The 24,340-nt window shown below is 48.8% G+C and overlaps 2 protein-coding genes across 2 annotated transcripts in view; one reads left to right on the top strand and one right to left on the bottom strand.

Annotated features, from left to right (window-relative positions):
• LOC146035354 (phytanoyl-CoA dioxygenase domain-containing protein 1-like) overlaps window positions 1-24,340 on the bottom strand; it is a 63,808-nt gene that overhangs the window by 38,603 nt on the left and 865 nt on the right. The gene's annotated exons all lie outside the window — the stretch shown is intronic.
• LOC146036832 (cyclin-dependent kinase 5 activator 1-like) lies at window positions 14,071-14,892 on the top strand. Its single transcript, XM_083160700.1, has one exon. It carries the CDS (start codon window positions 14,071-14,073, stop codon window positions 14,890-14,892), a length of 822 nt encoding a protein of 273 aa, XP_083016826.1.

Raw genomic sequence — 24,340 nt, 5'->3', positions numbered from 1 at the left:
TTTTCTTTGTCACAGGCATGTGGGCCACAACTTCAGGGCATCTCTTCCGTTCAGTGGTACTAGCATCTGCCTGGTCACCTGTATCTCCCATTCTTGGGGTGTACTCGTGTTCGGTTCCAGGCCTCTCTTCTTTAGGCTGGGCCTTGGCCTTCTTTGCTTCCCTTGGGGTTTCTGCAGGGACATTAGGTTGAGACGGTGGCCTAATGTGCTCTGGAGGATACTGTGGTTTAATTGCATTTTCATGGCACTGTTGCACTGCCTCACTCTTACCCCGTATGTCTGGTCTCTCGCTTGTTTCTAGCCGTTCCTTTTGTATTGAGACTTTGGGTTCCGGTGGTCGTGGCGTCTGATCACGCTGGGGAGGATTGGTGCTAGGTCGGTCAATTTCGCCATGAACATCCTGTAGTCCTCTTTCTCTCTGGCTGTGTTGACCATGCAGCTGGTGCCTGTATGGATCGTTGCAGTGTTGCGCGAAGCGTCGACCTTCACTGCGGTTTGTCACGTATGTGCTGCCTCTCACTGCAGCACCACCGGGGCCTGTTACATTAGTCGCCTTGATGCCTCTTTTTCCATTGGTCAGTTCAAGTTCAACCCATTCTCCGTTTCCTAGGCTTCGGAAGTATTTGTTCCTAGGGGTCTTCTGGATGCCAGTATAGTGCACATATATGGTTCTCCTATTGTCTGCCCTTATGAAGCCATAGCCACATGCTACACTGAACCACAATACCTGTCCGGTCAACTTTCTTGCTCTGACTCGCTGATCCTCAGTGTCAGGTGGTATTCTCGCTGTGGTCTGATTTTGCATGAGCTCTCGCGGACTTAGTGGCGGGTTTCTTTCCGAGGGTCGGTCCTCCTCGTTTAAAATGTCCTGATGACAATTTCTTTCGATATGTCTGCTCTGTCGGCATCTTCGGCATATCGGCCTGACCTCTTCGTTGAATTGATCGGTTGAGCTTCTTCCTATTCCTCTAGCCACACTCCACCAAGGTCGGCCTCCTCTATTTCTTCGTGGACGCCATTCATTGTGTCTGGCTTCACTCTGTTCCAGCCTTTGCCCCATTTGGGCGAGGCCTAAGGCCAGCTCAGTGAGCTTACTGTTGATGGCAGCCAATGGATCTGGGCCTGCTGGGGTTTGTGATTCTTGGAGAACCGCTTCTCTCTTTCCACTAGCCCCCTGGTGTCCGACTTCATAGTGGCCCTCCACATCTTCCTCTTCCACGTCCTCAGCGTCGACATTCAGGTCCCGTTCCAGTATTTGCAGAGCTGACTCTTTGAGCTCGGTGAACGTGCAGCCTCTTTCCTGCCGCTCCAACATTCGGAGTTGGGCGCGGATACTTTCTTCCCGTGCACCTTCTACAAAGAGTCCTATGAGGATTTTGTCGGCTTGTTGTATCTCTCGAGGGTCTAGTGCCTGTACAGCCTTCATGGCCTCGTGCAGGCCCAGCGCAAAGTCGCGCAGCGTTTCACCCGGTTTCTGTTTCCTAGAGTACAGTCTACATTTCACTGCCGATATAGTCTTTGAGTCGAAGATCTTCGCAAGTTTCCCGAATATTTTGTCTACCGTCGATTTTTCATCCTCGGACCACGACTTGACTTCTCTCAGGGCAGAACCTTTTAGCTGTGCCATCAGGATCTCTATTCTCTGTTTCCCACTCAGATTGTACAATTCAAAAGTTGATTTCATCCTGTCCCGGAATTTTTTGAAAGTACTTGTACCTTGAGTACGTGTGTTTCCCGAGTACGTAGGCATCCATGCTGCACCAAAATAGTATGGCATTGTGATCGGTGCCGCCATCGCCATGGGTGCATTATTTCCTCTGGGTGGTGTTGGTAGCAGTCTTCGGCCTGACCTGGCTGGAGTTTGGGGTTCCGACATGTTGTCCGGTCCTGTTCGTAGACGCCAAGTGTGATGATGTCAGACTGGGTACAGGTGTGTGATCGTTACCTGATGTTTCTGTTTTCCTTTTGGTACTGCTTGGCTGCGACCTGCCTGCTTCACTCGCCTGCAATTCAGAGGGCGGAGGGACAAAGGCACCCTGGGATGGTAATACCCCAAAACAACCACACAGAATGGTCGCCACACATGAGGACGGTGATCAAAATAATTTATTTACGGCAGGAGGGATCAAAAATCACCGCTATGAAAGGGGTTAAACAATTCAATAACAATGACACTGGAATGCAATAATTGGCAAAAAGATACATATAAAGACAATTCTCCTGTATGATATTGTGCGCAATGGGGTCACTGTGGCATTTGTAGGCCACACCTCACACAATACACTGCAATAATAAGTGCAATATACTGTTTCCAACAATGAATGCAATAAAAGACAAACAATAATAATGTCCTATGAAGAGGATACCGTGCGCAATGGTGCCATCTGTAACCTCTGCAGGCCGCAATTCGCACGGTATACTGCATCACCAATATCAGTATGCACTAGGACCACATTGCAAATAATTCTAACCATCAATCAAAAGACTTGCAATCACATTTAAATAAATGACAGTAATATGCCACAGATTATACCTTGTGTTAATAACAGTAAGTGTCCAGATACCAAAGAATAAGTCCCTGAACTGCGCAGTTCTACAATAGCACAAGGTACCTGTTAGGCCTAGGTGCACCGTAATTGAAGTAGCAACTACTGTAATGCAGAATTTGTAATCCAAGGCAAAGGGTGTCCAATACTGCGTGTGACTCAAATAAAAGGTTTCCAATAATTGGCCCAGTCAGCCTTCAGGCTGTGATCACAGGACTAGGACTTGGAAAGTACAGGCCCTAATTGAAACAGGGGCAAGGGCTTGACAGTGCAGGCATAGCATGACAGTTCCTGGGGTAATGGTGGGTGGCAAGTGTGAGTGGGGCAGTGTCAGGGTACCTGAGGCTCTGTTGCCAGCTCCTGTTGCTGACTCTTGCCAGTCACTACTCCATGTGCTGCAACACTCTGCTGGCTTCCTGCTGTTCCTGTTACTGCTGTGAGGCACAGGCCCTCCTGCCCTTATGCTGCCAAACAATGCTGGGGTCCTCTCTCTCTGGTCCCTACTGTCAGTCTGGGCACCTTCTCCCTGCAGACGCTGGTCACCGCAGAACAATCCCCACATGCTGCTCCGCTTGGGATCTCTCTCTCAGCTTAGCTCAGTCCTCCTGCTTACTCATTACACAGCAGGGGCTCTCCCTCTCTCTCCTTCCTGGCTCCTCTCACTGCACACAGCACACTTGTTACACTCAAATCTGCCCAGCAACAGCAGGGCTCTAACTTCCTGCTTCTCTCCCAGCACCTTGCCAGGTCCTAAAGTCCCTCCTGTCCTCTGTGCTGCTGCGGGGTAGCTGCCTAGCAACCCTCCAAAATCCTGTGTATTTTTAGGCAGCATTGGCCACCAATGATTCTGTGACACAAAAAGGGGTACTCCAGTTCTGGCTTGTCACATAACCCCTACATGCTGGCTACTTTCCTTAATTCAAGGGCACGGCCATTGGCACCACCGATGGAGGGATCATGTAGGGTTACAGACACGGGGAGGAAAGAGGTAGAACCCCTGCCACAGGGAGGAGAACCCACAGGGGCCCCCGTGCGGGGGATGAATTTAAAGAGCCATGCCCCTGATAAGAGCCATCCAAGAGAGGGTAGAGCCGCAAGGCATTAGCAAGGGCGGCCATGCTCCAAAGGCAAAGCTCGCATTGCATAATAGGAAGACCATGCAGTACATTAGCTATTACAGGGGCGGAGTTTTACTTCCCATGTTCAGGGAAATGGGGCGTAGCAGCCCCTGAAGGCGAATGGATATTTACCATTGCCAAATTATTCCCTATAAATCTCCCTCATTTTCAACTAACCCGCATTACACTGTTACATTATGTCGCTAAGCAACTGCTTTGGGTCTTATCTACATTTGGTTATAAGGCACTTTAAAAGATTCCTCTCAGACGTAGCAGTACAAACCCAGCTACTATTAGGTGCCACGTTCACAATCTCTCCTTATATAGAACTAGACACGGCCTTTGGAGAGTGTAGGACACCACACCTCAGGGGGACACTTTGCGACATTATATTACCAACTATAATCGTCATTAAGCTAGCTTTTACAAGTAGCCTAGGATGTCCCAGGATAACAATCGCAAGGGTGACACCACTGGTTGGAACCCAGAGGCCACTGATGTTATATGGCAATTTGTGGCGCATAGATGCAGGCGGGGGGGCTCCAAGGTTAATAGCACACCGCCAAGACAGGCGCCCTTATAATTATATACTGGTAAAATTATGAAAAGACAAGCTCTCCGATAAATGGGTGGACAAGGTATTGCAGTTATACAGGGGCCATGCTAGTAACAGTAATGCTAATCACTGCACCACCCTACCGTACATTGGCCATCACACTGCCCCTAACAGCAAACTTCCTTCTACAATGGTCACATTTGCGCTTATATTTATTGATTTGCAGTTTCCTATATAGCGCAGCAGATTCTGTCGCGCTTTATAATCAGAGACAGGGGAAAAACAAACGAGGTAACAGGCAGACTGGAAGGTAGGAGGCCCCTGCTGCAAGCTTACAATCTATAGATATGCTGGCATATTGCCCACTAACCGCAATCTCTTGCTATAACTGACACTTGGCCCTTCGTGTTTTATGTCTCAATAACATCAACCACAATCCCTAGGTATACAGTTCTTAACAAAAGGTGTTTTGGCTTAGGGATCACCGTTCTCCAGGCATTGGTCCAAAAAGTGGGGCCTTATAACGGCACGATAAATAGATGACATAATATGACGGTAGAGGCACAGGGCACCGCATAATGAGTTATTTAAGAGCACTAGCCTTTAATGGTCCGAGTAGCGGCATTCTAGGACAGAAGAGCGCCATCTGCTACTCAGATCTACAATTATTAACAGCAACGGCAAAGTTATGGCATGTTCGGCTGCAGAACACAGAAGTAATGTACAGGGACAGAGCTAGGTTCCCGCACAGATATTCACTATGATTTCCCGACTATGTCGGAGGCAGCACAATAACTAAAGTTAAAATCTCTAGCATTACGTTAATAACCAATAGTCCCAATTATAATATTCCACACTCATATTTGGGCATTCATCGGGTGCCGACAACAAAATAAACGTTGGTGGGCATATGCGTCCAGATGGAAGGAAATATAGAGTTTAAGATCCAGGCAGTGCGCAATTGCAAGAATACATACATCGGGATGATAGCATCCCCCAACCAATTATTCGCTAGCCATGGCATAAGGGGCTGGCGTATATGGCCATATGTCGCAATACCATATTAACATTTTGATCCCATCCCCCAGAACCGTACCTTACCCTTTACGGTTCGCACTATATATTAGTATATAACATAATTCCAGCATTAGGGAAGTGTGAGGGCAGTAGGACAGGGACCAGTCACATGTCTCCACAGATGACAAATTGCTCGAGAAAACGTGGAAGGAAATAGAAATCGAATCCAAATCGAACAAAGAGGTGATGAGGTGTGGACAGCAGAGTCAGAGCAAGCAGGTGACGGTCCTTCCAGTGGTGAGACAATGTTTTTTGGTGTTCTTCCTTTTCTGCACATGCTGGGTCTCACGCCAGCCACTCTTGATAGGAAGGGGCCGGGAGTAAGTAGCACGGCCACGGCTCCCAAGGGCACAGCCAGCCAGGTATGCCAGTAGGCGGGCGAGCAAGCAAGGACACAGCAATAGGGGCAGGAGGGCGGCTTGGCCAGGGGCGGTCCAATACGGCTACACCGCAGATCCGCAAAGCTTGAAAGAGAGCCGCGGGCACAACAACCAATTACTGCTATATCTCATAGCCCAGGGCAACCTTCACAACGATTACAGCAGCCTTCAGCGGCGCAGTACTGTAATCCCTCTTGCTTAACTACAGTAAGGGGAGTAAGTGGGGCTAAAAAGGGACATGTCGACCTTAAGGGGTCTAATGCATACTAGCGCAGCAGGGAAGCTGCGGGCCCTGACCTGTAAGTGGTCAGATGGCCATTTGGGCACAGCATGGAAGCTGTAGGCCCATTACCTTGAGTGGTCGGGTGCATATTAGCGCAGCAGGGAAGTTGCCGGCCCTGACCTAGAAGTGGGGTACCCATTCAGCTGGATGTTGCGCTGATGCCTTGAAGGGTTAGGCGCTCCTCAAGGGAATTCTGCACACAGAATAGGGGCGGGTGCAAGGGCAGGCCGCACGGCGAAAAAATTTAGGGCCTTAGGCCGATGGCATACCGCTAGTTACAATAAGTACATCTGCCCACATCTACTGCCATGAGGGCAGCGCGCCAGCCAGATCGCGCTTGCGCTTGGGTGGATGTTTGTATGTCATTTGTGCCCATCCTACTCGGGGATTAACTACGCTCTGTTGTTGGGCAGAGCGTCCGGAGTTTTCACGCTTTTTTACCTGAACTGACAGACTGAATTCTATAGTCAATAGTCCCTCAGCAGGTCCAGACGTTTTTGTCCTCCAGCCGAGTAATCCCCTTTCACCAGAACCCTTCCCCCTTTGTGTCAGAAATGGGCGTTCTATTGGTACTTTACCAAATTATATGCAACCAAAATTGGGCATCGGAAATTTTTATTTTCTTTGGCAAATCCTCCTACAATACGCTAACATATCATAGCCTTACAAACCAGTGCACAATTCTTGTACACACCCATAAGGGGTCGGGAAGAGATAGTATCGGGGTATGGAGGGCAGGTCACACCTTAGCCCAAAGAGAAGCTGTAAGCCCTGACCTCAAGTGGTCTGTTGGCCACTAGCGCAGGATGGTAACCACGGGCCCTGACCTTCAAGTGGTCAGTTGGCCATGCGCACAGCATGGAAGCCATGGGCCCCAACCTTAAAGGGTCTGATGCATACTAGCGCAGGGAAGCTGCGGGCCCTGACCTGTAAGTGGTCAGTTGGCCATGGGCACAGCATGGAAGCTATGGGCCCCAACCTTAAGGGGTCCGATGCATACTAGTGCAGCAGGGAAGCTGCGAGCCCTGACCTGTAAGTGGTCAGTTGGCCATGGGCACAGCATGGAAGCTGGGGGCCCACGACCTTGAGCGGTCTGATGCATATTAGCACAGCAGGGAAGCTGAGGGCCCTGACCTGTAAGTGGTCAGTTGGCCATTGGGCACAGCATGGAAGCTGTGGGCCCGTGGCCTTGAGCGGTCTGATGCATATTAGTGCAGCAGAGAAGCTGCGGGCCTTGACCTGGAAGTGGTCAGTTGGCCATTGGGCGCAGCATGGAAGCTGTGGGCCCATGACCTTGAGTGGTCTGATGCATATTAGAGCAGCAGGGAAGCTGCGGGCCCCGACCTAGAAGGGGTCAGCTGGCCAAGGGCCCAGCATGTAAGCTGCGGGCCCTGACCTCGAGTGGTCTGATGCACACTAGCGCAGCAGGGAAGATGCAGGCCCTGACCCGGAGAGGTCCAATGGCCATTAGCACGGCATAGGAACTGAGGGCCTCGACCTTTAGTAGTCTGATGGCCATTAGCGCATCATGACTTGCCCGCATCATAATTTGGACTTGCATCATGCTTCAGTTGTTTTAGAGAGGTTTGGGGTAGGTCAAGGCGGCACGGTGGGCCTGGCTGCCCAAGGTGCAGGCGCCGCACATGGGCAAATGAAGTTTCATTGCCACCATCGGTTTCTCCCTGTTAGAATCCCCTATGTAAGGAAAGGGAGGCTCAGATTTGTGGAGGATCTATTTCTAGGAGCGTCCTGTAGGTGCTCTAGTCTGGTGGCGGGGCGGGGGTGTCCTGGGACCAGGACCCCCGCTTTGGCGGGAAAGAACGGCAGATTAATTGATTTAGGTCTTCAGTAAGCGATGTTGATACATCATATCGGTTGTTTTCGGTGCGCTCACCTTCATTGACTATAGGCCTGCGCTAGATCACCCGCTCGGGGGACAGCGAGACCACCCGCTCGGGTTGGCAGTCAATGGAGTAGGTGGAGCCATACCGCTTGTGTAGGGAATACGTCATTACATACGTCAGTCGTGGGGTGGAGCTTAGATCACTAGCCGTTCTTTCTGGGCCACCATTTAATTAAGGAATTCTAATACAAGCAATTAGCTTAAAGTGTTTTGAGTTTAAAATTTTTATTTTTCAATAAATGAATTCTTGAAATCAATTACAGATGGTAAATTTTACACAGATTTACAGTAAGACCTCATCGCATTGAGGTGAGATCGTGACATAACAGTGATCTAAGTCTGAGTTGTAGGCTTGTTTACATACCCATACAATAAATGCCAGCTAGGAAGGTAAGCATCTAAAGGGTTTGTTTTTCATTACATTCTATGCTGCGCATATTGCACTTTAGCAGCCATTATAATTCGTTAACAGGTAATATTCTTTTACTTTAAAGTCAGAACAAGGATGAAGTAAATATGCTTAAATGTTATACTCAAAGTCTGCTACTAAGAGAAAGGGGGGGGGGAGACAGTTTGACACAAAAAGGATAACAGGGGAGGGGTAGGGGGGGGGGGGTTTGACCATTACAGTATGCATAGTAATACAGTGAGAGACATATACAATTGCATTGATTCGTTTAGTAAGTGCTCCTATCCGTTATGGAAACAATTTGTCCCTTTGGGGGTACTGGGTTAGTGATTTATGATTTGGGTTTATGGTAGTTGGTGGGTTAGCGGATCTTCATCAGTTGAGATCAGATTCAGCGCTGTCTTCTTCTGAGGTTCCGAGATCATCTTTATATAAGGGGACCATTTCTTTAGAAAGGACTTAGGGGAGGGCGAGTTTGATAACAACTAAGAGCGTTTGTCAAATAAAAGAATTTGATAAAGTCTGGAATGCAGCTCAGTCAACGTCGGAGAAGCCGGGGTTATCCAGTGAGTCAAGATTAGCTTTTTTGCTAAAGTGAATATTAATGTAAGTAAAGGGATGTGCTTGGAGCAGTTAAATGCAGATGTCCAGTGGTCAAAGCACAGGCACAGAGCTACCTGGGGGTCCAGAGGAAGGTGGGAATCGTACATGGAATTAATGAAATTCATTACTTTCCTCCAAAATTTCAATATTTTGGTGCAGTTCCATAGGCAGTGATACAATTTTGCGTCCATCATGCCACATTTTGGACATCTACCTGTTGCATCCGGGGACATGTGTTTGGATTGGGCTGGGGCGATGTATAATCTATGAATAGTTTTAAAGTGTACTTCTTGTAAGTATGAGGATTGTAGTTGTTTCATCTTGGAGGGGATTGTTGATATTAGCAGATGCGGTTCAGTGAGGTCTGGGATGTCAGTCGCCCAGGCGAGAGCAGATGGGGTTGGGTTTGTGGGGGTAATGTGGGTCAGGAGAATTTCGTATAGATGTTTCATTTTGACAGTGTGGTTGTGATAAAGCATAAATACGGGCAGAAGGGGGTCTATGTCTTGGGTAGTTATCAATTTAGGTCTGACTGTGTCTACGAAATGTCTGGCTTGCAAGTACATGAAGAACTGATTATTGGGGAGGTCATATGAAGATTTTAAGGCGTCAAAGGATAGTGTGGTTCCTCCTGGGTCGAACATTTTGGAGGCCAGGTCTAATCCTTTGCGTTTCCAGGAGAGATATTGGACATTGTGCAAGGAGGGCCGAAAGGAGGGGTTGCCCCATAGTGGGATGTAGGGTGTAATTGAGTGCTCTCTGTGGAGGGAGGTATTGATTTTAATCCAGGCATCATAGATACCGTTAAATGAGGTGTGTTGGAAAGCGCCAAGATTTATAGGGGGAGGATTCTCTAATTGTTTTCAGTGAGATAGATATAAGTGCATGATCTGATAATATGATGGGATGTATTTGAGAGTCACTAAGTTGGGAAAACAGGGAGAAAGATATGCAAATGAAGTCTATACGAGAGAAGGTCTTATGGGCTGCAGAGATACATGTGTATTCTTTGAGAGTCGGATGGAGTGCCCTCCATGAGTCAACAAGTTGTAATGATTTGAGTATGAAAGGAATGCCTAAATTAGGTAATTTCCTGTTGTGGCTGGATATGTTGGATCTATCTAGGATAGGGTGGGAGGTGAGATTGAAGTCCCCGCATACAATAAGTGACGACGATGCATGTGGCATAAGGAGGCTTATAATCTTCTTGTAAAAGGGTTTAGAGTATACATTCGGAGCGTATATTGAACAAAGGGTATAATCAGTGCCTTGGATTGAACACTGTACTACTAAATATCTGCCCTCTGGGTCTGGGTTAACTGAATTTACTGTTATTTGGAGCGATTTTGATGCTAAAATAACAATGCCCCTTGCTTTGCTATTGAATGGTGCTGAGGCTATTACTGACCACTGGAACATCTGCAATTTGGTGATTTCAGAGGGGAGGAGGTGGGTCTCTTGGAGACATACTATGTCAAGAGCTTGTTTGCGTAAGTATAAGAGTACTTTCCTGCGCTTTGCTGGAGAATGGAATCCTCCGACGTTGAAAGAGCCCAGTCTGAGGTCAGTCATATATGAACGGGAGAAAGATCCATCTGATTCTCTTCAGTAGGCTGGTGGGGTATACTGCTTGGTCTGGGCTGGGAGAAGGAGGGTGAGAGGAAAGTAGGGGAAAGGGAGACAAAACAACACGAGACATAGAACCTGTGAAACAAAAAAAGGTTAGTACGATCAACATACTAAACTTCTTTGAGCCAATTTGGGCATTCCGGGAGCAGCAATAACAAAACATTTCAAACAATTATGATAATGCTAATATTAAATTCCTTATATTACTCAGAGAGATAATAGCTAACGGTTCACTGCAAGCTTGTGACCCAATTGTGTCCTGGGTAATTATCTCATCTGGGCTTACCATAAATATAACACTAATAACAGCTAAGGAGAAGCCTCCTAACAGGGGGGGGGGGGGAGGGGAAAGGAGGAGGGGGGGGGGATATAATTTGGCAACCATAAGACTGATAGTCTCTGCTCAAACATTCCGGAGATCAATCAGAAGTGGCTAGGTGGGGAATTGAGCAGTAAAGGGAGTTGGTTCAACGAGGGTACGGAGTTGTTCCTTCAATGGTAACACCCTAACAAGGGTATTCGGGTTTAGACAGGGGGTTAGACTGTCTGTACGGTGCTGTACTGGTGAGATGTCTCTGGAGGCTTAGCGGTGTGAAATGAAGTGAGATCATCACTCAGAGATGGGGGTTATTCGGGGAGATCCGAGATGTCTGCAGTATCTGGGTGGAAGTGTTCTTTGAGGAATTCACGTGCATCGTCGGGCGTAGAGAAGTCGTAATGGGTGTCATTTAGGAAGATCCTCAATCTCGCTGGGTACATCAGGGCAAATCTGTGTTTTTCTGCTACCAGCGCCGAGCAGATGGGGGAGAAGGCTCTGCGTGCTTTCGATAGCTCTACTGAAAAGTCTTGGAATAGTCTCAGGACATTACCTTCCCATTTCAGATTTTGTATTTTGCGCGACGCTCTCCAGAATGAAACCTTATGTACATAGCTGAGGCATTTAAATAGGACTGCCCGTGCACGTTTATCGTGTGGTTTTGGAGGAGGACCCACCCTGTGTACACGTTCCACTATAAGGCTTTTACATTCCTCCTGTATGCCTAATAATTGAGGCAGAGTAGTGGTGACAAATCTCTTATGTTATTGCGCCGAGATCTATTTTCAGCGTCGTCTACTCTGTTCCAGAGCTGATAGTTCTCCTTCTGGAGTCTTATAATGTCCTTCTGAGCATTATGCAGGTCATGGGATATAACTCCTATGTGCTGTTCATTTTCCGTTACCCTCCCAGTCAGATGTTGAAGCTGTTGGGTTATTTCTGCAACAGCCTTATTAAGGAGTGGAGACATAGCCGCAGAGATGACATCTACAATGTCTCTATAGGTGACTACCGTATCAGGATCGCGGGGTACCTGAGTGTTGCCTTGGGTTTCAAGGGTGCCAGCAGTTTTCTTAGACGCTGGCGGTTGCGGTGCTGAGTCTGGAGCCGGCGCCATCTTGGCTTCCGCGCGGCGTTTCTCTTGTCTCGGCGTGTGCGCCTGGGAGAGACTGCCGCTGGCTAGAAGTTTCTCCATCTGGGTCAGGGGAGCGTTAGGAAGCCTCCGGTGTCAGTAATGAAGTGGGGGGTAGCCCGAAAAGTTGACGGTGAGCGGGTCAGTGAGCGGAGCTGTGTGCTCACGCTGCTGCTTGCATGACACCGGAACCGGAAGACCAGCTTAAAGTGTTTTAAATAAATTCAGCTAACAATTTCTGCCAAACCCAAGTCTCCGAGTCGTTATTTCAGGTTTATATAAGTAAGTGTTGAAATGTAAAAATGTATACATGCACAAGGTCACACATCAGATGCTAGGATGTTTAGAATAACGTAATGACTGCCATAGGAAAGGAGTGAATTAAACATCCAAGGCTGTGTGTACACCACGGAGCATGTGACTCGGAGCCAATAGGAAAACAAGGGAGGGCAGAGTTAGCTGGGATAATAGGGACAGGGAAGGAGGAGTCTTCCTCTTTTCCCTGTGGAATTTCCCACCCTACCCGCCCTATTACGATTTAGTAAGGGGGGGATAAAGGGGGGGCTGTAAACGCGTTGGCTGAAAGGCGGGAAAGAACGGCAGATTAATTGATTTAGTGCTTCAGTAAGCGATGTTGATACATCATATCGGTTGTTTTCGGTGCGCTCACCTTCATTGACTATAGGCCTGCGATAGATCACCCGCTCGGGGGACAGCGAGACCACCCGCTCAGGTTGTCAGTCAATGGAGTAGGTGGAGCCATACCGCTTGTGTAGGGAATACGTCATTACATACGTCAGTCGTGGGGTGGAGCTTAGATCACTAGCCGTTCTTTCTGGGCCACCATTTAATTAAGGAATTCTAATACAAGCAATTAGCTTAAAGTGTTTTAAATAAATTCAGCTAACAATTTCTGCCAAACCCAAGTCTCCGAGTCGTTATTTCAGGTTTATATAAGTAAGTGTTAAAAATGTAAAAATGTATACATGCACAAGGTCACACATCAGATGCTAGGATGTTTAGCAGGTACTACTTGCCTATATGTTTTTCTATCCTGAAATACCATATCTGATACTCCTTGTATGTCCATTGCCCCAGCTGGTCCATTCTATTGTCATCCGTTTCCCCCCCCCCCTTCATTTGATGGGATTGTATGGGTGGGAGGGGATAGTTAGTGGGATAGATGGCAGGTAGGTAGGGGGGAGGGGGTTAGGGTGAGAGGGGTAAGTTAGTTTTTTTTGCTAGAGTAGCTGCTTTCGTCAGCTGAAGGCCACTAACTTTGTCTCCTCTGTGGTGGTTGTTAGTGTAGGATTTTTAGGGGTAAGGTTATAGGGAGTAGTGAGTTGTTCGGGATCCAGCTATACCTAGGTTGGGGTTAGGTCATACAGGGTGGGGGTTCTGGGGAGGTTTGTTTTGGGTCCTTTTGGGGGGGATTTGCTTTGGGTAGTATAGGTAGCATATTTAGGTTAGTATGGAGCTCTTGGCAGGGGGACAATTTAATATTTATATCTTCCCATTGGGGATGTAGTATACTTCTAAGTGATATTATTGTAAAATTGTGCTCCTTTTTATCCTGCCACAGTATGCCCGGGTGGCGCCTCTGGGTAACTGTATTCCGTTTACATGGACAAGGACAGTGGATATACTGTCACCTATCCTATATATGTTCGCTACCGTATGTATGTTTTCATTTTTGTCTGATTTCACTTGTTGTGTGCTTATAATGCCCTCGTCGGAGCTTACTACTTGTTTTGCAAAATTCAATAAAAATCACTAAATAAAAAAAAAAAAATTCTTCTTAAATCACAGAAAGACTATGAGGAGCGGGATAGGGTCCATTGCTGAAGGAAAAAAAACAATCTTTTTTTAATGTTTTATTTTCAACTAATTATCTTTCAAATTATTCAACATATCTATATTTCACCACGGTTTGAAATGCCTAGATGTTGTCAGCAGCTCATTAGCATAAATAAAGCATCACAGTCAGCATGTGATGTCACAATGCTCAGTGTAAGCAGAGAAAACTCTACATTCTACTGGACTCATTTGCTGACTAGGACTGACCCAAGAAGCATCTTCCATAACGTGCTGGAAACAGACTGTTATTTTTGGATAAGAATGTGGAATTGCTTGACTTTACCGTGCTGCCGCAAGGCAAACCGTCCAGATGAAGAAACATTAAGTGGTGCCCAGAGCCCGGCTATTCAGGACAACAAGACTGGAAGGTCTGCCGAGAGACACTCACTCATCTGGCGCTTAAGAAGATTTATGACCACAAGACAGCGCAAAAATGGCCAGGTCAATGTTACCCACCTCGTCAGTGAGAGCCTGAAGGATTCCATCTCATGTGCTGACTTAACAACTCACACACAGGTCTCACAAGATACCTATGCCAGTAAGCCTGTCTATGAGCCTGCTGAAGAAAAGCAAGACATCTCGCCACCAAAACCCACCAAGATGGTGCATGCATCCACCAGTGAGCTGCTGGACTGTCTTGCAGAGTTCCTCTGTCGCAGGTGTAAGGAGCCGGTATTACCAATACATTATACTAATTGGCTGACCATTATAGACAATTCCCTCACTGGAGTCTGCCAGAACGATGGCTTCCTCAATCCGGCCAATGTCATTTTTCTCTACATGCTTTGCCGTGAAGTGATGTCATCTGAGCTAGACACTGCGCAGGAACAAATAGTATGGCTGTCAACATGTCTGTACATAGCCTATTCATACATGGGTAATGAGCTCGCTTACCCAATGAGATACTTCCTAGTCTGCAGCTCGAGTCAAGCCTTTTGGAGCCGTTGCCTGTCCATTACCATGCTAATGAGTGCAAAGATGCTCCGCTTCATTACTGATCCTGAATACTTCATCCAGCTCTTTGAGGATCTCTTAGCTGAAGATGGACAGCAGGATCAAATCATTTCTGTTGCCATGAATTAAAGCAACAGCTCTGGCTTGGGAACCAAAAAGAGACCCACATACAGGCTTGGGAACCTTAGACAAAGAGACCCACATACAGGCTTGGGAACCTGAGACAAAGAGACCCACATACAGGCTTGGGAACCTGAGACAAAGAGACCCACATACAGGCTTGGGAACCTGAGACAAAGAGACCCAGATACAGGCTTGGGAACCTGAGACAAAGAGACCCACATACAGGCTTGGGAACCTGAGACAAAAGAGACCCACATACAGGCTTGGGAACCTAAGACAAAGAGACCCACATACAGGCTTGGGAACCTAAGACAAAGAGACCCACATACGGGCTTGGGAACCTTAGACAAAGAGACCCACATACAGGCTTGGGAACCTGAGACAAAGAGACCCATCCCATCCCACTCCTCCCCTCCCCTCCCCCCCCCCTCCACCCGTGGCTGTTATTGCATGGCTATCGGGCGTGGCCCCTTGGCGATGGGGTTACCAGTTCTTTAAGAATTGGTAGTGGCACAGCCACCATGGACCAACGCAATATTAAATTTGGTATTTTTAAGTTAGTGTAAATGTGCTGTCAGACTAGCTGTGAGACTGTACTGACAATTTTCAGCTTCATCTGGGGCGGGATGTTCTAACATCCACAGCCCAGCTCCGCCGCCCTTCGACGCCCATCGCCGACATAATTATCGCATATGCTCTAACATATGGGATAATTATGGCTCTTGCGTTAAGAGCTGTCCTTTGCGGTGAGTCAGCGGATCCCGGTGGCTCTCCCCTCCCTCCCTTACCTGGCGCTGCTGCTGCGGGGGCTGGCTCTCCTCCTCCTCCCTGCACCCGGAATAGGATCCCCGTGCAGGGAGGAGGAGCTCACAGGTCCTGGTGCTGGCGATGCCCCCGTCGCGGTAACCCGGCGGGGGATGTTTAGAGCATCCCATAATGCGGTAAAAACCCCGATAACAGGGTTTTTACTGTCTTTTTAGTTTAGAGAATCTCCCCCCTAGTATGTTATATATAAAAGCGAAAATTTGTCAGTCCTTCTGTCTTTCTATACAAATCCACAGTTTAAAAGGGAATATTGTGAAATTTCACATACGAGCGTGTTAAAACACGGCCGAGGCAACTAAACCAAAAACCAAATCAAAATTATTGTTACATTTTTCTGAATTAAAAAAAATCACAATTTTTACATATGTGTGTTCCAGCATAACTCCAGAATGGCTGCAGCAATTTACACCAAACTTGGTACACATATAACTTCCTATCTGGGAACAAACACTGTGGGGGTAAGACACCCCTAGGGCTGAGGCAGCAGCACAGTGTATTTCAGCAGACAGCATAACTCTGAAATGACTGGCGCAATTTACACCAAACTTGGTACACATATAACTTCCTATCTGGGAACAAATACTGTGGGGTTAACACACCCCTAGCAGTGGGGCAGCAGCACAAACTATGGGAGTGATTCTGGTTCTCACGCAAAGCAGCAAAATGTGCACCGTCCGCACAAACCCCCACATCCACTCACACGCCGAATATCCCATAAACATCCATTTGCAGCTGTGCGTGTGCGGCGACGAAATCATTCCATGGTCGCCGACCATCAAATGATTTTGCAAGCTCACGCAGATCTAAGACACCTTTTGGTGTCTTAGATCTGCAAGCTCCCTGTACGGGAAGAGGGCGGGCAGCTGATATCCCCATCCCCCCGCACCCGTGTCAATGGCGCATTTACGCGGAAACGCCCAGAGTTTTCATGATGACACCCATGATATGTTAGGTATTCCCAATAGTGCAGCTCCACACCCCCCTGCCCACATCGCTAGGTGCATAACTGAGATTTATAGTGGCAGTAGCAGGGTTCCCGTGCGAATGTACTGTCCGTGTGAACAGGCCAGAATAACCCCCTGAGAGTTGTTTAGCGGCAGTAGCAGCGTACCCCAGCAGCACAGAGTATATCAGGATATGCATATTGTGCTGTGCACCAACATAAATTAACGAACTAATGATATTTATACTGTGTGTAAATAGATTTTTGTAAACAAACTTTCTTAAAATCCCGGGCAACGCCGGTTACTCCAGCTATCAAATGGAGCAGCTCCCGTCGGAGTGCCCCATTCCGACGGAGCTCTCCGCCGCTCTCCTGCACCTCCCCTAACCCTGCCCATCTCCCTGAAGCGGAGACAGGCAAGGATTCCGCTACCCCTGCGAATACTGGCTGCCTGCTATTCAGGGATGTGCAGTCAGGGGAGGCAGAGCCTCACCTGTCATAAATCATTAAAAAAAATACAATGATGATATTTATAACACACACTGTGTAATAAATATCTAATTAGTATTTTTTTTTAAATAATCTATGGGGTGAGTTTCTGTGTGGGATTACTGGGAGGCATCGGGACAATTCAAAACTGTCAGCAGCAGGGGCGGGGCTAAATTGCTAGGACAAAAAGAGGCTGAAAAGCCTATTGAAAAGTAACAGGGAAGCGGCACCTACTCCCAGGGCCGGTGCTAGGCACCGGAGCGCCCCAGGCAGGGAGGGGCGCCCCTGTGCTTAAACACTTACCCGCTCCAGGGGGGCCACGCTGTCGGGTCCAGAGATGCGGCGCATGGTGCCGTGACCTTCGCGGGGGCTTGCTGTGCGCCGCCGTGACTCTCCCCAGGGAGGGGAGAGGGGGGGTCTGGCGCTGTGACGTTCCAGGGGGGGTGGCTTGCCGTGCGATGCGGCACTGCCAGCCGCAACTCTGCCCAGGGACGGGAGGAGAGGGGGGGTGTCAGGCGCCGTGACTTTCCAGGGGGGGGGGGGGAGCTTGGCGGGTGGTGCGGGTCGCAGCGACGCAACGCTCCCCATGGATGGGTTGGCTTGCTGGGTGATGCGGTGCGGACCAGCTCCAAACTGACGCCCTCCAGCGGCCGGCGCCCTAGGCAAATGCCTAAGGTTGCCTAGTGGTGGCGCCGGCCCTGCCTAATCCTTTGCCTCAGTGACAGGAACGTGCCTTCAGCCCACATAAAAAGCACGCCCCTGTCACTGAGACAAATGTGATAGGACAGCGGATCAGGCTGTCACACATTGACAGCCTGTATCCGCTGTCACAGTCTGCAGTGCAGGGACATGTGGTGCTCACTGCTCAGAGCCAGCCCTAGGCATAGGCAAACTAGGCATTTGCCATGCCTAGGGGCGGCTCATTTTTACATTGTCGGGGCATCAGATCGCGCTGCCTGCCTCAGCTGAGATCGGGGTAGCCACCAGCGCAGTGAGTAGTTTAGGTACATGGTGGAGGGGGAGCGCCGGAGCTACTGCAGAGCAGAGGCACTGCTAGCTGCCAATAATAATCATTCTGATCCTAGCTGGGCAGCCACCGGCAGTGCGACTCACACAGCTAATCTGACTTTAGGCTGCTTTGGGAGGCTCCTCTGCCCATAGGAAACAGGTATATTGTGGAAAGAGGCTGCCTGGGCCGGCTCCCACTAACATATCCAGTGCTGTTACTACAAAGGTGGGGTGCAGCTGTTATGGGACCTGAGCCGACTGCAAGGCCCGCAGATCCCCCTGAACCAGATCCCCCTGCACAACTAGAGGATGCAAATGCGAGACAGGGGAGTGCTGCTGGTCAGCTCAGTCAGTGCCGTAGGGAAGGGGTCAATATACAATACATTGCTAATATGCCCGAAGCCCCGCCCACCCACGGCCCAGTAAGCCCCGCCCGCCCACGGCCCGGTAAGCCCCGCCTCCCGTCTTTGGCACACTTCACTTGTGCAATGAGAAGGGAAGAGGAAGAGGCTGAGCTGCATGGCACAACTAAGCACAGAGGTAATACCTGGCTGAGGAAGACAGGGAAGCTGTGAGGTGACCTCTGCATGCATCCCACAGGTCAGTTATCTGGATTCTAGACCAATTTCCTTTGCCTTCACTCCCCCCCTCCCCCCATCACTTTCACCATAGCCTCTCAGCTGCACAACCACACTGCCCCATAGACGTACATGCACGCTGCCCCCACAGCTAAACACGCACAATGGCCCATAGCTGGACAACCACGCTGCCCCCATAGCCACACACGCACGCTGCCCCCTTAGCTGCACACGCACGCTGCCCCCATAGCCACACACTGATCCCATAGCCACACACGCATGCTGCCCCCATAGCCGCACACGCATGCTGCCCCCATAGCCACACACACACGCTGCCCCCATAGCCGCACACAGACACTGCCCCAATAGCCGCAGACTGCCCCTGTAGCTGTACACCCACACTACCCCTTAGCCTCATACACATAATACCCCATAATGGCACAGACACTGTCCCACAGCCTCATTTATTTTATGCCCTCACGTGCTGACCCATAGCCTCATACACACACAGGGCTGCCAAGAGAAATCCTGGGCCCTGGTACAACAGCATCACGGGGCCCCCCTGGAGTGGCGAGCTACAGAAAAGAGGTGTGGCCATTAAAGGATATAGGGGTGTGTACCACACCATATACCCTTTATGCAACACATTAGTAGACACCTTATACTTGCCCCTTACACATTATGCTACACAGAATAAGCCAAAATTCACATGGAATGTCTTAAAATTCACATTATGCCACATGGAATGACACAAAATTCAAATTATTCCACATGGATTGTGCCAAAATTCACATTATGCCACAGAGATTGAGGCACTCACCTAAGGTACTGTAGGTGCCTGCCAGCATGGCCTTCTGTCCTGGCTCCAGCATTGCGTCCAGCCAGCGACGAGTCAACCTGCTCCAGTACTCCAGCTGCGGCCGCCCGATGCCCCCCAATGCTGTGCGCGCCAGCACAGTGTAATGACGTCGGGCAGCGTCATTCAGTGGGTAGGTCCGCGGCTGCTGCTCAAATTTAATTAAATTTCCAGACCATGTTTCTGCCCTGCTGCCGGCACTGCTGCCTGTCATATACTTTGACAGGCGCAGGCTGCGGCAGCTGGGAGCTAAGCTACAGTATCGGAGGAGGGGGGTAGCGCCTTCAGGGGCCGGCGCCTACCTGCTTTGCAGGCTTTGCTGAGCGGGTAGCGCTGGCCCTGTTTTAGCCAATACGTATGGGTGACTGTCGATATCCCACTTGTTTTCCATAGGCCATATGTATTTGCTATAACAGAGCTATGACTTTTGAATACTATATTGGACATAAATATACACACAAGGAAGTGAGCTGCATACCTCCCAACATGACCCTCTCCAGGAGGGACACAATGCTTTGTTTCTGGACTTCCCTCTTAATTTATGGTTGCCGCCACCTGTTTTAAACAGGTCAATTGCTCAGAAAAGTGCTTCAACACAGGTGATAGTAACCCTAAATTAAGAGGAAAGTCGAGGAACAGAGCATGGTGTCCCTCCTGGAGAGGGTCATGTTGGGAGGTATGGAGCTGCCACTCAATCCCAATTGATTTATAATGCCTCCTCGAGATGATGTCCCAGCCAACATAGAGATATGGGTGATGGGCGGCACTCAGAAGGATTTAGTTGTAGATCAAGTAAAGACAGGCGACTAGCACCTACATCAGTCAATGTTTCAGTTTTATTTAGCAAAGCTTTCATTGGGTCCTGACAAAAGTAAGGTTCAACAAGCAGCGGCACTCTGGCCATAATAACCACAGTGACTCAACACTGCGTCTGAAATCAACAGTGTGTCTCGCTTGGTATCAGCCCCGGTGTGTTTTTATGCATGGTATTAATTATGGATGTTGTTGAATTGGAGGTAGGTGCTCCGATATTTCTTGAACATGGTGCTAGTAGACATAGGCCCAGCCCTGCACACACAGGTGTGGATGAGCTACCACAGCTGTCACCATTGGGAGAGGGGTGATGGGTACTGTGCTGTGAGAGGAGAGGGATGCTGTAATGGGAGAGCCTGGGGTGCTCTGCTGTGTGGAATAAATGTATATCTCCCTGTGAAGGATGCTGCTGTCATGGGGTGTAAACTTTAATTCATGATGCACAGAGTTCTGCTCGCTTCCCTATGGGGCTGCACACAAAAATCCACAAGTCATTGGTTCATAAGTGCAACACACAGGGTCACTTGCACACACATAATTGGATTGACCTCTAAGCTTGGTGGTAAGAATGTGTACTGGGGGCACCAGCCAAAAATTTTGCCTAGGGCACCAGATTGGCTAGAGCCGGCTCTGGTGGTGCTGGTAGCTGCCGCGCTATGTGACAGACAGCAGCACCGTGGAACACTGCAGCACCCACCCTTCCCTTCTCTCCCCTGTTTGACTCTGCTTAATGTGCTGCTGGCGGCCACTGCTCCTGTCTTTGTGACAGACAGCCACCCTTCCCCTCCCTCCCCGTTGGTCCCTGCTTCTTGATCTCTTAGCGAGCTCTGGCTCCTCCTGCCACCTACAAGCACCAGCAGCCAGGGTGACTGGGCTCCGCATGCCTGCAGCCTCTATCATGACTGTTGACAGAGAGGTGAGAGAGCTGACTCGGCATAAACAGGATCTCAGCGGCGGCACAGCTGTCCCCTGCTGACTGCCTAACCTCAGCCAGCTACGCCTTTACATCTCACTTGGGGAGCGCTGAAGCCAGGATACCGGAGGAACATCCCCAGCCACAAATAGTAACAATATATTTGCAGGGGAAGGGTGATAGATAGAAGGTTTTTTTTTTGGTATGGGGAAAATGATAGGTGTGGCGTGGGGAGGAGGTGATAAGTAAGTATAATTATATAAGGAGGGGGGGGGGGGTTATAGGCATAAGGTGTGAGGTTTTGTTTGTAGGGGGTGCTATACACAAAATTGTAATACAATGCATGTTTTTGGGTGTATATATCTATATATCATCAATAGGGATCTTCCCTCCCGCTGCTCACCACCACCGATCCCTGCTGCTCTGCTCCTATGCTGAGAGCAGTGTATATTTTTAAATGTGGTGCAGGCCACCAGCCTATCAGAGCTCACGGACCAGCAGCCACAGTTAGCAATTGGCCGGTGGACCCCGAGTTCTGACTGGCTCACAAGCTGTTGGCCATATTTGAAATATCTGCCGGTTACGGCACCTCTACAAACGTCGCTCTCCTCCCCGGCTTTAATAGCAGGTGTGGCCTAAAGTGCTATGAGCGATTATGATGTGTGGCATAATATGATATGGACATTATGGTGTGCAGCATATTGCGACATTACAGTGTGTGATATAATGTGATTAGGGCATTATTGTATGGAGCATAATGTGATATGGGCATTACAGTGTATGACATAATGTGATATGGACATAAGCTGTAAGGAGCATTACGGTGTTATTGGTATTATTATGTGGCCATGTCCCTTTTATCATGAAACCACACCAGTAAAATTTTGGTGAACACCTTCCCTGTTTTCAGTATGGGGGGGAACCAATTCCCTTTCTGGCACAGGGGCACCAAAATGTCTAGTTACGGCACTGGCAGGACTCGTTCCCATTTTGAAAAAGCGAGTGCCTCACCTGCCACTAACCTCACCGCTTGTCACTGCTGCTATTTCATCTCCTACTACTAATTCTGGTGAAATATCTGCAGTCACCAGTTTGTGTTGATATCCTTACTATGGTGCTGCTAATTCTGCATTGCCGGGCTGAACACACTACAGACGGCTTACTCCTTACAGAAGATCATCCAGGCTATTACTGCCTCCAATCTGAGAATTCTCATGAAGTTTGATACTCTGCTGCCCATTTTCCCAGGTGCCTTGGATGAGGTTTCCGGGCCTCCTGCAATAAAGTCATCTATGGAATTATCCAGTTTACAGGATGATTATATTCCTAATGCCTGACATCCTTTCAGTGCATATGTACATGGCCTGCTCCTGTTGTGATATCACCTATGCTTGTTGTTATGCAGCCTGCACCCCTAAGGGCTCCCATACATTAGGCCAACTTGTCCTAGGAACAAGTCGGACCCAATTCTCCTGCGAGCCGCCCGGCAGCCCGCCCCTCACATACAATTTGGCACTTGATGTGCTATTTTTTACATGTGATAAATTAAATCGCATGCGATTTATCACATATAAAATAAACCGGGGAGCTGCCGGGTGGTAGTGGGGGCTGGCAGCAGCATATCTGGGTGCAGCAGGGGATGCCGGTGACAGTGGGGCAGGCGGCGGTGATAATCAGCATGCTGTCACTGTGCAGCGGGCGGGCAGCGGTGGCTATTACAACTTTGAAATAACATGTCAAATGACTGTCCGGCTTTTGATTGGCTGAGATCGTGCACTCACAGCCAATCAGCGGCCGCTGAGAAGGAGCCGCTTATTGGCTGAGAGTGCACTATCTCAGCCAATCAGAAGCCGGACAGTCATTTGACATGTTATTTTAAAGATGTAATAGCCGCCGCTGCCCGCCCGCTGCACAGTGACAGCATGCTGAATCTGATTATCACCGCCGCCAGCCCCACTGTCACCGGCACCCCCTGCTGGGAATCATTTCAGAGCCGCTGCTGATACTGCCGGAGGTCAGATGTCATCGTACATGCTGAACGTCCGACCTCCTGATCCGGTCCGATGTGCACGGGACCACGCATCAGATCAGATCAAATGTCACACGCATGCAGATGATTTCATGCGATTTAATGGCCCAAGTGCCGAAAGTGCGTGGAATCGGCCCAAAATCGCATCGTGTATGGGGGCCTTCAGTGCTTTGGATACTATTTCCAGATCTCCTACAACAGAACCAATTTCAGAACGATCCAGATTACAGGATGGGTATACTCCTGACCCAGAAATCCTTTCAATGTGTACATGGCCGGTTATGTTTTGGTGCCTCCATGGATCAGTTCTACCTTTTTCATGGCGGGGTTGGGACCTCAGGAAATATCTCTCGGATATTTCATATCGGTGTCTCTATGTCCCTGGGAAACTGCAATTACTGGTCTCAATGCTCAGTTATTTATTGTCCTTTTCTGTGAATCTGCCTAAATGGGGACACTAGGACTATTATAGCTAGGGAAAGGGTCCCGCCTACTGCAGGTGGGCCTGTGTGCTATATAAGACACTGTAACGTAATCTGCTGCTCTATATAAGACACTGCAACGGAATCTGCTGCGCTATATAAGACACTGCAACGGAATCTGCTGCGCTATATAGGACACTGTAATGGAATCTGCTGCTCTATATAAGACACTGTAACGGAATCTGCTGCGCTATATAAGACACTGCAACGGAATCTGCTGCGATATAAGACACTGCAACGGAATCTGCTGCGCTATATAAGACACTGTAATGGAATCTGCTGCTCTATATAAGACTCTGTAACGTAATCTGCCACGTTATATAAGACGCTGTAACGTAATCTGCCACGCTATTTAAAACACTGTAACGTAATCTGCCACGCTATATAAAAACACTGTAACGGAATCTGCCACGCTATATAAGACACTGTAACAGAATATGCTTCGCTATATAAGACACTGTAACGGAATCTGCTACACTATATAAGACACTGTAACAGGATCTGCTGCGCTATATAAG

The sequence above is a fragment of the Crinia signifera genome, chromosome 9 (assembly GCF_055691185.1).
Source record: "Crinia signifera chromosome 9, ASM5569118v1, whole genome shotgun sequence".
In the NCBI taxonomy this organism is placed as follows: domain Eukaryota; kingdom Metazoa; phylum Chordata; class Amphibia; order Anura; family Myobatrachidae; genus Crinia; species Crinia signifera.
The sequence above is the reverse complement of the archived record's forward strand: the minus strand, read 5'-3'. Positions and strand labels throughout refer to the sequence as shown.

Coding starts and splice junctions, on each gene's coding strand:
- LOC146036832 (XM_083160700.1), top strand. CDS start 14,071: ATGTGGAATTGCTTGACTTTACCGTGCTGCCGCAAGGCAAACCGTCCA.